The 16,397-nt window shown below is 45.3% G+C and overlaps 1 protein-coding gene across 3 annotated transcripts in view; it reads right to left on the bottom strand.

Moving 5' to 3' along the window:
• Nucleotides 1-34: 34 nt before the first annotated feature.
• Nucleotides 35-16,397, bottom strand: part of LOC139373416 (microtubule-actin cross-linking factor 1, isoforms 1/2/3/4/5-like) — a 283,532-nt gene continuing 267,169 nt past the window's right edge. For 2 of the 3 annotated variants that reach the window (XM_071113888.1, XM_071113886.1), the window contains 18 exons: nucleotides 16,225-16,384; nucleotides 15,800-15,994; nucleotides 15,282-15,554; nucleotides 14,952-15,140; nucleotides 14,733-14,844; nucleotides 14,329-14,486; nucleotides 13,924-14,086; nucleotides 13,382-13,536; nucleotides 13,128-13,202; nucleotides 12,985-13,005; nucleotides 11,834-11,851; nucleotides 10,860-10,977; nucleotides 8,614-8,676; nucleotides 8,115-8,147; nucleotides 6,529-6,740; nucleotides 3,915-4,025; nucleotides 2,501-2,612; nucleotides 35-2,345 (listed from right to left, as the gene is read on the bottom strand). In XM_071113888.1, the coding sequence (XP_070969989.1) occupies nucleotides 2,101-2,345; nucleotides 2,501-2,612; nucleotides 3,915-4,025; nucleotides 6,529-6,740; nucleotides 8,115-8,147; nucleotides 8,614-8,676; nucleotides 10,860-10,977; nucleotides 11,834-11,851; nucleotides 12,985-13,005; nucleotides 13,128-13,202; nucleotides 13,382-13,536; nucleotides 13,924-14,086; nucleotides 14,329-14,486; nucleotides 14,733-14,844; nucleotides 14,952-15,140; nucleotides 15,282-15,554; nucleotides 15,800-15,994; nucleotides 16,225-16,384 (2,413 nt within the window). In that variant the 3' untranslated portion in view covers nucleotides 35-2,100. The remainder of the gene's footprint in view (nucleotides 2,346-2,500; nucleotides 2,613-3,914; nucleotides 4,026-6,528; nucleotides 6,741-8,114; nucleotides 8,148-8,613; nucleotides 8,677-10,859; nucleotides 10,978-11,833; nucleotides 11,852-12,984; nucleotides 13,006-13,127; nucleotides 13,203-13,381; nucleotides 13,537-13,923; nucleotides 14,087-14,328; nucleotides 14,487-14,732; nucleotides 14,845-14,951; nucleotides 15,141-15,281; nucleotides 15,555-15,799; nucleotides 15,995-16,224; nucleotides 16,385-16,397) is intronic. The other variant, XM_071113887.1, reaches the window with a different exon arrangement.

The following is a 16,397-nucleotide window of genomic DNA, read 5'->3' as shown; positions in this document are numbered from 1 at the left end:
GCATATTTTTTAATACAAAATGACAACAAAAAGGTTTATAATCTTATATTTTTATTTTACACAATTGACTTCTAACCGCCCCCCCCCCCCTCCATATTTTCTCTTCATCACACTGTGAATAACACCAAAAGGTGAGTTCCTCTCCTGCGCCCGGATCCCCACCCCCAAGAGAGACAATAAATAAATAAAAATCACCTTAAGATGTCACTTGCGTTCATTAGGTTTTCACATACTTCAGCTCTCACATCAACAAACAGGGAAGCACATTTGCAGCCATCAAAGACACGACAATTCAAACGCCTATAAGGCGGGACACTAGGGGTTCTCTCATTGGCCCCTTCAGCTCCCTTTCATTCATATTCATAGTTTTTTTTTTGCCAACACAATAAGGGCAACACCCTTTGGTCATGATCTGGGAGTTGTAGTCATTAGCAAAAAAAAAAAAAAAAAGGCTGCCATGGGAATCAGTCAGCTTCCTGGTTGAGTAATGTTACGAAGAAGTAGAAACATACAACGTTGAAGAGAGGAGCGGACATTTTCCTTGGTACAAAATATCATGACTTCATTCATCTCAATACTAATCATTCTCCAAGGTGATGTGATACAGAACTGAAAAATAAATAAAAAATGTTTTCTTAAACTAGAAAAGCAACAAAACAAAAAAATACAACAGGATTATAAATTAACCAGAATGAAAGAAAGACATTCACAAATCAAATCCTTGCACACAGCGATGCACGCGGAGGACCTTTGATTTCTGTACCGCGTGACGACGACGACACGCGTATACACAAACATTTATGTCTGCTGCTCTGGGGGTTCCCAGCGGCAACGGAGGGGAGGGGGGCGAAGTGGAATTACAGCGATACAGACTGTCAGTGTGCGCCGGTTTTCAATCTCTAATCTGGAATAAGCCTAGTTTAAATTGTGTTAAATTGTGCATGTCCTTACAAGCCTCTTCATCGTTACACATTTTGTCACGTTTTTGCTGTTAGTGGGGTCCCGCCAAGAAGTCATTTTTGAATTTGAGTGTTAGCTTCAGACTAATGGGGCCATATGACAAACCCTCCATTCCATCAAACACACACTCCCACCGACCAACACACTGATTGTTGCAGTGGTTTGTGAGGACATTGCAGTGTGTATGTGTGTTTCTCACCACTTCCACGGTCTCCTAGGCTTGAGGTTTAGGCAGTTGTCAGAGTGGGGCAACTCAGGAAGTTGTCAGAGTGGGGCAGCCCACACACTGAACATAAATCCACGCTAGTCCGGTTGTTCCCGACCCACAGACATGAAGTGAAATTCCTCTTCACTTCCCAGTCCAGGAGAGTAAAAAACAAGATGGCAGTCATTGGATATTTTCTGTTTAACTCCCGGTGAGAAACAATTTCCACAATACCCACAATCCAGTTCTTCGGAATGCCATTCTCCAGCAAGTTCTGAGTCATTTCATCACTACCCTCAATGTGTGTGTTTGTATTTCAGTTGTGTGTGTGTCAGTGTGTACATGCACAAAGTAGTTACAAGGCTCTACCTAACGCTCTGTGGAACTCAGATTAGGTAAAAGTAAGGACAGAAATGTGCAACACAAATAAGGCAGCATCATGTTGGTTGGTTCAAACTGCTGTGGCTTTCTCTGAAACAGTCTTAGCACAATCCCGTTACGAGAGAGAGCGCACAGGAGACTGGAAGGCAAACTGGGATCTGGGTTTTAAAGGGGGAAGTTCTGTCCTGTTTCACCCCAGTCTAAGTGCACGAACCCGGGCCTCGATGCCCCCCAGTGAGTGTGTGTAGAAAGTGAGTGTGTGTACGAAAGTGGGGAAAAAAAGAGAAAGATATTTCTCCCCCCATCTATCCCCCTCTCTACCTGCCTTCCTTACAGTAGTATTGATGCATGAATCCCATGCAAGCCCTATGGATTTATGTTTGGATCAAATGTGACACCCAATATGGCCGCCAGTAGTCTGTCCACTATAGAGCATCTCTTTGAATGGAAGACGGTCCGTTCTACTTGATCTAATTGTATAGTTTGGACATCTTCTTGGAGTCAAACCAGCTCTATAGTTAGATGTATGACGTTTTTTTTTTACGTCTCCTTCACTACTTCTTCCCAGAAGCGGGTGTCTTGGGGCTTGGGGCCTTCTTGGAGATGGTAGGGATCTTGGAGGGCTTGGCTGCTCCTGGTCGCCGGGGGGTGTCCGAGGTGTCCGAGCAGGCCGAGCGCGTCTCCAGGAGCTCCGAAGCATCCGAAGCGTCGCTGCCCCGCCGGCTGCTGGCCCTGCTGCCCGCTCTGCTGCCCGCCCGGCTGGCAGCACCACTGGCTCCCGATGGGGTACGCCTGGGGTCTGAGAGGAGAGGAGGAGAGAGGGAGAAAGGAGGAGGGGTAGGTAATAAGAGATAGAACGTGAATAGATCTTAAAAAATATATATGTTTAGTCTCGTTTTCATTACTGAAAATGGGAATCAAATCTGCTATGAAAAATCAGAACTTGGTTCTTACCGGTGCGTCCAGGTTTAGTAGAAGTGGGTGTAGCTCCTCCATTCTCTCCAGTCAGAGACCCTCGGCTGGAGTGGAAAGTGGGCCTCTTCAGCTTGGACCCTGAAACTGCCCCCTATAGACAGACACAGGGGATGTCAGACAGTGACAAACGGTGCTACTGAATACATTAAAGCAGTGTTTCTTAATCCTGGTCCTGAGGACCAAAAAGGGGTGCACATTTTTGTTTTTGCCTCAGCACTACACACCTGCTCGGACAAAAACCAAACTGACCCTTCTTCAGGTGCCCGGGACCAGGATTAACAAACAGCTGTTTAAAAGTTCATTGCAGCTGTTTTTATATCAATATCAAACCATTTCTGGGTAACAATTAAATACCTTCCTGTGATTGTTGTCAATTCATATGGTTAAAAGTAAACAAAAATAGCTTCTTAGCAAAGAGCAATTTCTTAAGCAGGAATTTTGCTAGGAGTGGTTTGAGTGGGGAGGGAAAACTGAAAATTAGCTGCTGTTGGCAGAGGTTTGGAATTCTCTCTCATTGGTCTATTAACTCTTTTGCTGCATGGAAGGTCAAAACAGGTTGACATTTCAGGCAACCTTTTCAAACAGCTCTTAAACTAAAAGGGCATTATCATCCTTTTCACAATTAAAACGATTTCCAACAATTATATATATAGAAATATAATATGAAATAAAATGTTTGACTGCATTGGCCCTTTAAAAAGGTAGACTCCACAATATGACATCATCGTACACGGCGGGACGACGTCAGCCAAACAGAGTACGAGTCTGCAAAGACTGTCCCACTTTTGGCTCTTCCCTTTGAGTCTTGAAGCATGCCGACTTTGGGAAGTCAAGAGTGGATTAGAATTTTTCGTTGTTGTTGACGCTTGGAGCCAGGATGTTGTCCCAATGTGTATGATGATGTCATATTGCTGCGTCGACCTTTAACTAAAGGAGCAGGTACTACTTTTAAGTATCATCCCCATACTTGCATAATACAGCAGACGCGCCATTTGAAAAATGACCAACAAGACGACCAAACTAAATCCCCAGAACTACCAGATGGAGTTCGCTAATAATTATAAAATTTCTCACTACTTGCTCTTTAAAAGGATGTCACTTGGAATCTCTATTGACCTACCGCCAGTCGCTTCTTGCCGGGGGACTAAAATATTGTGACAATTCACATATGAATACGTTTAACTGGCCTATTGAGCAAGAAACGGTGAAACAAGACATGACACAAATATATTCAGTCTTAAAGCTGCATTTTAATGTCACGTCTTTTAGATCTTCATGGTCCCATTATGCAGGGTGTATGGCCACCCCGTAAGTGAGTGACAGTGTGTGTGAGTTGGTGCATTATTAGTTCGCTGGGGCTTGGGACGGGTGGCGGGAGGGGTCAGTTTGTTACCTCGTGCCCAGGGGTGGTGTGGTCGTGGTCTGGGCAGGACTGGCACTTGGTTGGCGTTGGCGTTTTACTGTGTGCCAGCCAGGGCTTGGCATAGCCACGCGAGTTTGAGGACTGGGATAACCAAAGGGAAGGAGGGAGGGAAGGAGGGAGGCAGCCAAGGAGAATAAAATGAGGAGGAGAAGCAAGGAGAGGAGCAGGAAAGTCGAGGAAAGGGAAATAGGGAAAGGGAGGAAGGGGAAGGAGGGGAGGCAGGTAGTGTAGCGCAGTGTGTTTTTGGTGCGACAGCGGAAGGATTTACAAAAACACAGAACGAAAAACAGTACATTTTCCAAGCGAGGTTAGCAGGGGGTGGTTTGAAGGGATTTAGGAGACAAAAGAAAGACAAAAACAAAGCAGAACCAGAAATAAAAATGTCACAGTTAAAGACGTGGTGATTTTGCAGTTGACATGTAGAAACAGGACCATCCAACACAGACAGACAAAAGACACACACACACACACGCGCGATACAAAAATCACACAATAAACAGACTACACAACTAACGATCAGTGAGAACAATACAGATCATTCTGGGTATTCTGGGTAATATGGCTTCATTCTTTGTCCTCCAAGACTGACTGAACGTCTTCTTTAGACTCTGTTCATTCCTCATTTTATGCACCTTGGTTGGACTGCACCACTAGGTAGCGATGATGGTATACTTGCGATGACCATATACTTCTCCATTTTGACTGAGGCTACAGTAACCTGACCGATTGAATATATGACCAGTGGTGCTACACTAAGTAAAAAGCATAATTGTCTAGGGTTTAGGAGTCAGTGGTAGACGTGAGAAAGGCCAGAGAGGTGTGTTACATTGAACTGAGCAGTGGAGGTTTCTCAGAGGAGGACCATCCTCCTCAGTGAATTTCCTAAAAATAGATTTTTTTTAACCATTTAAAAAGTCGTCCTTTTTAGATTAATATATTTTGTATAGTTTTATGTCACAAAACAATTGATTAAAATACACTGTTTTGCAACTAATGTCTACAGTAGCATCAGCAGCACTCTGTAGGGTAGCTTCTGTCCTCCTCTGGGTACATTGACTTCAATACAAAACCTAGGAGGCTCTTGGTTCACACCCCCTTCCATAGACTTCTACAGTAATTATGACAATTATGTCCTCCAACCTATCAGAGCTCTTGCAGCATGAACTGACATGTTGTCCACCCAATCAAAGGATCAGAGAATGAATCTAGTACTGAAAGCATAAGACAGCTAGCTAGCACTGCAGTGCATAAAATGTGGTGAGAATTTGACTCAAAGAGAGAGAAAGACAATAGTCGAAGAGTTTTGAACAAATTCATTTCTTCCAAAATGAAGCAGAGGCAAGAAACTCTCGTTTGCAACTGCTGGACTAATGATTACACCCTAGATCAGCTAGATGCAGGTCATGTGTCACTATCTGTCACACAAAGTTCTCTCGAACTGTGTGCACCTACGTTGTAAACTTTCATTCATAGTAGTAGCTTAAACCGATCACTGTTACACTGAACTGGGTGAATGGAATATGAATGACAGTCATCCATTATGCTGTAATATAAATAAGGCCATGCTCATGAGAATAAATTAAAAATTAAACAAAATTGGCTTCCCTCATCTTAAATGGCACTGACCGCCACTGGCACTGAGATCATCAAAACTCGACCTTTGAGTGTAATCGACACACAATTAGTGCGATGACGAACCAGTGTGACAACAACCATTGTAAGAAAGTGGGTGAGAAGATGGGCCACCGAGACAAACAACAAGACATGGTGAGAACAAAAACTCTGACATGGGGCCTCCCGAGTGTCGCAGCGGTCTTAGGCACTGCATTACAGAGCTTGAGGCGTCTTTACTTGGCTCATCGTGCTCTAGCGACTCCTTGTGGCGGGCCGGGCGCCTGCAGGCTGACCGGTCGTCAGTTGAACAGTGTTTCCTTCGACACATTGGTGCTTCCGGGTTAAGCGGGCACGTGGAGCGGATTGGCGGGTCATGTTTCGGAAATGTCATGACTCGACCTTCTTCTCACCCGAGCCCGTTGGGGAGTTGCAGCGATGAGACAAGATCGCAATTGGATTGCAAATTGGATATCACAAAATTGGGGAGAAAAAGGGGGTAAAATACAAAAAATTCAACAAAACAATTTGTGACATGACCGACGTGACATTGATTGACTGCAGTTTGTGAACATGCATTGTAGTATTGTTATGTATGTGTGTCGTGTACTCTTGCAGTTTCCATTTTAGTCTTTGTTTGCATTAGGAACACTTAGAGAAACCATGTCCACTTTGCTTTCCACAGAAATTAAAGTAGATTGTGTAATTGCTCAGCCTACATTAAAAGACACTACCGATCTTCGCGACAGACTTCTACTGTAACTAACATGGTAACCAACATATGATGTTAAGAGAAGCAGGGAGATCTCTCTTTAAGGGCTATATAGTTCTATCACCTCGCTCCCATAGAACATAATACCATATTGAGTCAACCATGAGTACCCCGGTTCGGTCAAGTTTTCATGGTCTGGGGAGCTTTTCCCATTCTAGTAATTGTATTTCTACGGGGAAGAAGGGGTTTGGGGGCACTTACTCTGGAGGAGGCGGTAGGGGTGGCGGGAGTGGAGGGCAGGGAGGCGCAGCTATGTGCGCTGTGTGAGGCTGAGGAGGAGGAGCGGGTGGGCGAGGCTGTGCGGGAGCCGGGTTTGGAACGCCGGCCACGGGAACGGAACGCTGCCAGACCCTGGGAAGCCCCCTCCGGTAGGATGAACTTCTCACGCAGCTCCAGGTTGGTACGGCCTCGGGCTGGAATGAGCAAGGAAGGGAAGAAGGAGAGCGATATAGAGAAAGAGTGTGAAAGAAAGAGGGAGACAAAATAAGAGTCATGTTCAGTCAATTACGGACGCAGTGCAGAGCAGCGAGTCAGTGCACTGTGTGGTCGAGTCAGTGTTGAGTAGGGTAGGGGGAGGGGAGGGAATCAGAGTCGGTGAAGTGCACTTCTGGCTGGGCTACTTTTTTAAGGGGAAGAGGAAGTGGGTGTGTTTGTGACGGTGCAGAGGGGATAGAGGAAGGCAGCAAGGCATCCTCACACAGAGGTTAGAGATCAGTGTATCCAAACTACTAGCGAGAAAAAAGTATGGACCTAAATAGTACATTTTTATATGTTATAGCCACACTAATAGAACAACTGTTTTATGTCTGGTTCTATAGTTAGAACACAGAGGAATGTCTGTAAACCAAACCACAGCCTCTTCTCTCACTGCGAGGGAGTCGCTCCGTTGACTCCTTTATTCATTCCCTAATTCATAAACAGTGTGTTTGGCGCGCTTATGTGTTTGGCGCGCTTATGTGGGGCATGCCCGGTTATGCTTTGGGGGAGCCCCAATACAGTACCATGGGGGACTCCCCTCCCATAGACACTCATAGAAGCATTCTTAGACAAGAAAGTTCAGCAGCCCCAGCACACAACAACTTACACCCAGAAAAGCCAGCCACAGAGAGAGAGACAGAGAGAGAAATACACACAGAGAGAGAGAGAGACACACACAGAAAGAGAGAGAGATAGCTACAGAGAGAGAGAGAGAGAGACAGACAGACAGACAGACAGACAGAGAGAGAGAGAGAGAGACAGAGACAGATGAAAGGGCTGCAGCTAGCATTAGCAGCAGGTCACCGAAGCCGTGGTCAGCAGCTATACCCAGGACAGAACACACCCCCTCAGAGTCATCCACTAGCAAGAGCAGCAAAGGCCAGTCGATAATAAATGGGTGCGCGCCCTGCAATTACATCCCCCAGCGAGTCAGGTGCACCCTCTAATTCAGTCCCCACCCGCCATCACATTTAAAGAGTGCTAATAGAAACCCAGGCTGGCCACACCCAGGTCTTAGACGGGCTCTGTTTTTTAATGGGACTGGCCCGTCAAACCGTGCAGCCATTTTGGATCCACATGGCAACCATCACCACCAAGACCAGGGTTGGCCAATCCTTTTTTTTTTTTTTTTTTGAGTGGGAAGCATGACGTGGACTGGCCCACAGACAAGACTTAGACATGTTTAAACATCCACACGCCCACACATAGATACAAGCAGATGGGCTGAGCGGTTAGAACAAGCGATTTAGAGCTGGGATGGGATGGACAGAGAGAGAGAGAGCAATGGAAGCGAGAGGGAGTGTAGGTACCTCTGCAGCAGAAATAGCCAGGAGTGACCGTCACTGAGAGACACAAGAGACAAGGTGAAATAGTGGCGTGCTCACGGGCGAGATGGAAACACATTGACAAGACACACACATTCCATCTACTTAGCGGTCTCTCTCGCATACACACACAAAACACACTTTCTCCCTCTCTCTCTCACTTCAACACAGAAGACAGTGGCAAAGGAGTAAAAACACAGGTGAAGTCCCCAAGGTTGAGTAGGTGGACACATCAGGGGACCCCAAGCGGCTATAACAACTTGAAAACAAAGACACGGGTCAGTGACAGACCTATAACCTGTGATACAGATCCCTCGTGCTAGCATTAGCATGTAGTCAGAAAGGGTAAGAAACGTTAGTTCAGTGTCACAGACAGCAAAGCACGGCAAAAAGAAAAAACAACCAAGAGGGAAGTGAGAGAGAGAGAACGAAAAAGAGGCGCGGGGAGAAAAAGGGGAAAGGGAGCACGAGAGAGGAACCCAACCTATACGAGATGAAATGGTGCTACTGGAGTCGGAGCGAAGGATCTTAAGTCCAGGATGTTGCACTGGAAGGGGAGAGAAAAGGAGAGAGGGAAGAAGGGAAGGTAAGGGAGGGAGAGAACTGAAGACCATGCACCATGCAATACTGCTCTGAAAGAATGATTGTGTCGCAGGAGAAAAAGAGTAAGAGAGGAGAAAGAGAGAGAGAGAGAGAGAGAGAGAGAGAGAGAGAGCGAGCGAGAGATGGAGATGATTCAAGCCCCCCCTACTCAAATAACTATTATAGAAAGGGATGAAGAGAAAGAAGGGCTGATGGAGAAAAAGAGAGATTGCCCTGAGGACCACACCAGACAAACCGTAGACAGCTATGGAAAAGACAGAACTCTGAAAACTGTTAACCTGAAAGGTATGTAAGATGTCCGACAAGTTGTTAGTTTAAACAGTGGACTGTAGTACCATATGTTACACTTTGACCCCCACAGTGTAACCAGCGCCTTGCATTTTCTACTCTGTGACTGTGTGTGTGTGTGTGTGTGTGTACGTGCATTCTGTATTTGTACTCAATATTTGTATGTACAGTGTAAGTCGGAAGTTTACATACACCTTAGCCAAATACATTTAAACTCTAAAGTTTTTCACAATTCCTGACATTTAATCCTAGTAAAAATTCCCTGTTTTAGGATCACCACTTTATTTTAAGAATGTGAAATGTCAGAATAATAGTAGAGAGAATGATTTATTTCAGCTTTTATTTATTTTCATCACATTCCCAGTGGGTCTGAAGGCTACATACACTCAATTAGTATTCGATAGCAATGCCATTAAATTGTTTAACTTGGGTCAAACGTTTTGGGTAGCCTTCCACAAGCTTCCCACAATAAGTTGGGTAAATTTTGGCCCATTCCCCATGACAGAGCTGGTGTAACGGAGTCAGGTCTGTAAGCCTCCTTGCTCGCACATGCTTTTTCAGTTCTGCCCACAAATTTTCTATGGGATTGAGGTCAGGGCTTTGTTATGGCCACTCCAATACCTCGACTTTGTTGTCCTTAAGCCATTTTGCCACAACTTTGGAAGTATGCTTGGGGTCAGTGTCCATTTGGAAGACCCATTTGCGACCAAGCTTTAACTTCCTGACTGATGTCTTGAGATGTCGCTTCAATATATCCACATAATTTTCCCTCCCCATGATGCCATCTATTTTGTGAAATGCACCAGTCTCTCCTGCAGCAAAGCACACTCACAACATGATGCTGCCACCCCCCGTGCTTCACGGTTGGGATGGTGTTCTTCAGCTTGCAAGCCTCCCCCTTTATTCTCCAAACATATCGATGGTCATTATGGCCAAACAGTTCTATTTCTGTTTCATCAGACCAGGGGACATTTCTCCAAAAAGTACCATCTAAGTCCCCATGTGCAGTTGCAAACCGTTGTCTGGCTTTTTTAATGGCGGTTTTGGAGCAGTGGCTTCTTCCTTGCTGAGTTGATATAGGACTCGTTTAACTGTGGATATAGATACTTTTGTACCTATTTCCTCCAGCATTTTCACAAAGCCCTTTGCTGTTGTTCTGGGATTGATTTGTACACACAAGTACGTTCATCTCTAGGAGACAGAACACGTCTCCTTCCTGAGCGGTATGACGGCTGCGTGGTCCCATGGTGTTTATACTTGCGTACTATTGTTTGTACAGATGAACGTAGTACCTTCAGGCATTTGGAAATTGCTCCCAAGGATGAACCAGACTTGTGGAGGTCTACAAAGAGGTCTTGGCTGATTTTCTTTTGATTTCCCCATGATGTCCAGCAAAGAGGCACTGAGTTTGAAGGTAGGCCTTGAAATACATCCACAGGTACACCTCCAATTGACTCAAATGATGTCAATTAGCCAATCAGAAGCTTCTAAAGCCATGACATCATTTTCTGGCATTTTCCAAGCTGTTTAAAGGCACAGTCAACTTAGTGTATGTCAACTTCTGACCCATTGGAATTGTGATACAGTGAATTATAAGCGAAATAATCTGTCTGTAAACAATTGTTAGAAAAATGACTTGTGTCATGCACAAAGTAGATGTCCTAACTGATGTGTGGAGTGGTTGAAAAACGAGTTTTAATGACTCCAACCTAAGAGTACGTAAACTTCTATATGTATTTTAATGACTCCAACCTAAGAGTACGTAAACTTCTATATGTATGTATGTATGCATGCATGCATGCATGCATGTGTGGCTGTGCATGAATAAACCCCACTCACCTCTGCAGGGATCGTTCTTGACCAGGAACTCGTCCAGGGCCATCCAGCCCCCTCCGACCCGCACCATGACCGTACTGCGCAGGATACGCACCAACCGCAACTGCTGCGAGTCTCCAAACTAACACCGCAACGGAGAGGAGAAACAGAGAGGAATTCAGTGAGTGCAACCAAGTGCAACGATTATTGACATGAGATTTATTTTGAATCCAAAAGCCACACAGCAGCCCATACCAATCAGAGCAAAAGTATACGTCACTCCATGCAAATTATACTACAACACCCATGCACTGATGATACTACTAAAATCACATATTTGTCAAAAGCCCAGCTTACCCAACAATCTAAAACAAAAGATCACTTCCCATAGTAATCTCTAAAAGATTTAATTCTACCTTAGTCAGCTTTGTTTCATGCAGAAGGACATTTACACTTTCAGAGAGTTTTGCTCCTATGAAGCAATACCAAGTCAGAGCTATCTTTGATTAGCCTGTGTCTGTTTGTGCTGTCTTGTCAACTCTTTGGTAATGTTTGATTATTGAGACAATGACCATAGAGTTGGCAAGACAGCACAAATAGATAAGGGACCCAATGTTCATTTTGAATTACTCTCAGAACAGCATGATTTTTCAATTTGCCCCAGTCCAAAGCAAATTGGATAGGGTAACCCCTGGTTCCCATTATAACCCTTATCATTATAACCCATTCCAGTTTGCCAAATTGTCATTCTCAAAATAAGTCTTTCAAATCTGCAAAATCACACCAAGAGAACAACCTCAATGGCCTATGAAACCCACTTCCATAATTCGCACCAACAGTGTGGTGCTATATTTGATGGCGTTATGTCATTTCCGGTCAAACACGAAATGCAATGTCACCGTGGCAACAGTTTTTGTGGCGGTAGAATTGAGGCCACTGCATTGGTGGAGATCCAGGAAGCAGATTTCAAAAGGACCAAACACCGGAGTCAACTTTACCTGGTTTCCAAGGAAGAACTACAATAAATCCAGCAGACGTGGAGGAGGAATAAACAAAGAGAAAGAGAAAGAATGAAATAACATTGTACAGGCAAAAAAATACTTCAGACTAAACCTGGCATTGGATAAGACCTCATTTGGAAAGAGAAATTAAACTGTAGCTCACTCTACGTTCTACGTAAGACTTTTTTTTTTTACAATGCACAGCGGGATGGATCCGTCAGTGAAGGGTGAAGCCGGACACACACAAGAAGAGAGTCAGACAGACAGAGAGGTGTGGTGTCACGTGACCCAAGCTCGGTGCAGTTAGTTTATAGTCCAGCGTCTTTCGCCAGACACGGGAGGTCACAACAACAAAAAACTGCGATGGTAGTAGTTGCTGATCCTGGAGCTGTGATAAATGTTATGGTTTAAAAGTTATATTTAGTGTTATATTAGTTTGTTGGTGGGAAGCACACACAGCATATCAATCCCATAGTGCTGTGATTAGAGATATGTCTACAGAGACACGACACGTTGAAGCGCTTCGGGGTGCACAACATACAGTCCGCGGGCCAGATGCGGCCTTTGAGACGCTCTTTTTTTGGCCCGCGGATTTCTTCGTAATTGTCAATAATATGCGACCACCTTATATGAGTATATGGCAAAGCTTAGAGAAGCTCGCTTACAAAGCCGGCATTTCCATGGATACAGCTGAGTGCTACTGCTATTGGCTAACATTTAAATGCGTGAGGAATGGAGTGATGTCATTCGTTAGTTCAACAACAGCAGTTATTGGTGCTCAAAGAAGTAGTGACACACAGCCAGCATCAGCTAAAAAAAAACACTAGGGTGTGTCTGAAATGACAACCTATTCTCTTCTATATAGAGCTCTACTTTTGTCCAGGGCCCTGTTCAAAAGGTAGTGCACTATGGTCAAAAGTTGTGCACTATATAGGGAATAGGGTGTCATTTTAGATTCAGTCCTAGACCCACCATGACTGCAAACTTAAAAAAAAAAAAAGCACATTATTCTTAACATTACCAAGACTCACTCCGTCAAGTAGGATCTGAAAACTGTATTTAGCTAAGTAGAAGCTGTCCAAGCAGAAAAAGCTTTTATGATTATTGTTGTTTACGTCCACGGCACTGTAGACTCAGGTGTAACTCACCTTGTAATTGCTCTGGCCCATCTGTATTTAAAAATACAATATCTCATACCTAATACTAAGTCATAGTACGCAGACAGAATATATAATCATGTGTATATTAACTGTTGATAAGTGTACACAGTCACTGGCTGAGGAGGACTTACTCTGTACTTGTTCTCTCCTATCTGCTCCACCTGGAACCGCTTGGCACATTTACACTGTGCCACCTGTCTGGTCACCTGCACAGAGTGAGAAAAGAGAGAGAGGGAAAGTCACTAAGCTAGCGCCATTAACCTCCAATTCATGAGCTATTGGACTCGGTAAGTCAAAGGTCCAGCTTTGTAATTCAGAATAAGTGTTTGTGTGTGTGTGTGGTTTATGATAGATGGGTATATCTGTGTGTGTGTGTCTTCCTCACCTCGTCTTCTATCTTGTCAGCGTCGGTGGTGGGCCGGTAGGCGTCCTTGTTGGGGTGCAGCGCCGCCACAAACTCGTAGTAGTCGATGTAACCGTCTCCGTCCTGATCAAAGATGTCTGCCACCGCCGTCATCTCCAACCTGCTGGTGGGGAACTCTGCACAACACAACCAACAGTCAGGAAAAGATATGGGACTAATCACCAAGATATAGGACTTTCTGTATGACCAAGATATAGGACTAATCACCAGGATATAGGACTTTCTGTATGACCAAGATATAGGACTAATCACCAGGATATAGGACTTTCTGTATGACCAAGATATAGGACTAATCACCAGGATATAGGACTTTCTGTATGACCAAGATATAGGACTAATCACCAAGATATAGGACTTACTGTATGGCCAAGATATAGGACTAATCACCAAGATATAGGACTTTCTGTATGACCAAGATATAGGCCTTGACTAGCGTTTAAGTTGGAGCAGGCTATGAGCAAAGAACAGAGCTAACAATGTATAGCCAGCTCTGAAGAACATACTTGAGGCCAGGATGCCGTCGATGAACTCCTGGCGAGTGATCTTTCCGTCCTGGTCCTTGTCGATGCGCCTGAAGAAGTCCATGACGCGGGACTTCTTGTGGTTCATCCAGCGCATGTACTTCTTCCTCCACACGTCAAAGTCAAAGCTGGCAAACTCTTTCAGCTGGGGACAAAGACAATGAACATAAATGTGAGACAAATGAGGAAGATCAATATCCTTTAAGGAAATACTGTGTCTGTTTTGACAAGACACTATATAGGAGGGGAAAAAAACACCCTGCAAACGTACAGACATTCCACTTTTGAAACCAATGTAGCGAACGTGACAGTGATGCAGGTCTCAAACCCGGGTCTCCAAGCCCTCTACCGCTCTAATAGGGGAGATCGATTGTTACAATACAGTACCTCTTCAAGCCTGTCGAGGGCGTCGTTGAGCTTCCGCTGGCGGTCGAGGGCAAGCAGCCACACCTGCTGCCACCTTGAGCAGAGCTGGGTCAGACGGGGGTTGCCCCCGGCGACCTGCATCGCCGCCTGTTGATGCGGTTGTTGCTGCTGGTTTTTACCTGTAGGGAGAGGTGTCACGGTTAATCTGCATTATATGAGTTTGAATGTTGATGATGGAACGTTCGATCATATTTTGGCGACTTTTACTGTTTTTCTCCTTCAGTGAAAGTCAGTCAAGGATGGACTGTGAATGTTTTGGGGGAATAGGCACCCACTGTATCTTTGATTATGCATTTCTAGGTACATATGCAGTCAATATAACATATTATAAATGCATCTCTGTGAGGTAAAATAAGGTAACGTACGAGCTCCTCTCCTCTCAGCTAGGCTGCTAGGGGGCTCTGCTGGTTTCCTCTTGTAAGTCTTGGTCACTTTGTCCACGTCAGGCTGCTTCCGGGTCATCTCCTCCATAAACACCTGGGAACAATGGATTGGCATTAGACACAGCCAATCGGAAAGAGTGAAAACAATTAGAATAGTGACTTTTAGCCAATGAGGGTTTGAGAAAAGTAGACTCCTCTCACCTGGTGTTCTGTGATGAGTGTTTTGAGCTGAGGGATGTCCTGTGGAAGGGTCTCTCCGTCACGCTGGACTAGGGTGGTCTCTGCCCACTGCAGCCATGACAACAGCTCCTCCAACAGCGTGGCGTTGTTGAGTAGCTCTGTCAGAGCCGTCTCCAGACGCTGCTCGTGCTGTTTGGCCCATGTGAGGACCTATAGAAGCAAAATGCACCAATTAATGGGTGAAACACTTGAAATGGCCCAACTGGACTTTAAATCTGTACCCCCCCATCTTATCTCTCTATACATCCCTCTACCGTTACCCTCTCCCGTTACCCTCTCCAGCCAACCTACCTCTTCGAAGCGGGCGCGGATAATGGTTATCCAGTGTTTGATGGTGGTGATGCAGTCGGCCTGGCACGCGGTGAGGATGGCCTCGCCCTGGCCCGCTGCCCGGTTCACGTCTGTCCTCTTCTCCTCGACCGTGGCCATGAAGTTCCGGTGGGTGTGGAGCAGCGCCTGCAGAGTCTCCGCCTCCTCGGGCAGCACGCCGCGGAAACGCAGCGTCTGCTCCGCCTCCGACAGCCACTCCAGCAGCAGCCGCACCGCCGTGCGGAACTCCTCCGCCTGAGAGAGAGGGATGACAGAGGGAGGGATCATTAGAAGGATAGAGAAAAAAGGTTTTCCGTTTTATTGCGCTATACTGCGCTTTCACAGATCGCATTAAAGAAAGAAAAGACGACGGACTGAAATGATCGGTATCTTTACATTAAATGATCATTCAATTCTAAGTCTTGTAACATGTAAGTATTGTATTAATACATAAAAAAACAGAAATGACACAACCCCATGGCTTCTTCTTCCCAACTGACCTGTTTGAGGGCCTGCTGAAGACGGGTCTGCTTGGTGACGGACAGGGCACAGACTGTGTCCCAGCGGTTGCTGAGCTCTTGCAGTTGAACTTTGACCCAGGCGGTGTCGTCGCGGCCCGTCTCCATCAGTTCTCTGGCTGAGCGCTTCAGGGCGTGGACACTAGTGGTCCTCTTCCCCAACTCCTTCTGGAAGGCCTGAGGAGACAAAACCAAACAGAGGTCAAACAACATGGAAATAGTGTTCACCTAAACATAGAGCAATGGGTAAAAAAAAAAAATTCTCTTCATGTTCGATAAATAAGAATTCACATTTAAAAATGGGCAATGAGGCGCTGGGCCAATGTAAGCATAGACTTTTTTGTGGATTTTTTTATTTTTTTTTACGTAACCGATGATCTAACATTTGCTGTTACATAAATTAATACCTTGTGTGAGTCCATGAGGTTGGAGACCAGGTCCAGGTCTCCATGGACTGGCAGGTCTTCAGCCAACTGGGGTTCTACACGGTACAGCCAGTCCACCAGGGCCTGCAGGGCCTCAGCAAACTGACCTGAGAACAGCAGGGCCTCCTCCAGCTTGTGTTGCCTGGATGAGAGCC

Source organism: Oncorhynchus clarkii, chromosome 18 (genome assembly GCF_045791955.1).
Source record: "Oncorhynchus clarkii lewisi isolate Uvic-CL-2024 chromosome 18, UVic_Ocla_1.0, whole genome shotgun sequence".
Taxonomy (NCBI): domain Eukaryota; kingdom Metazoa; phylum Chordata; class Actinopteri; order Salmoniformes; family Salmonidae; genus Oncorhynchus; species Oncorhynchus clarkii.
The sequence above is the reverse complement of the archived record's forward strand: the minus strand, read 5'-3'. Positions and strand labels throughout refer to the sequence as shown.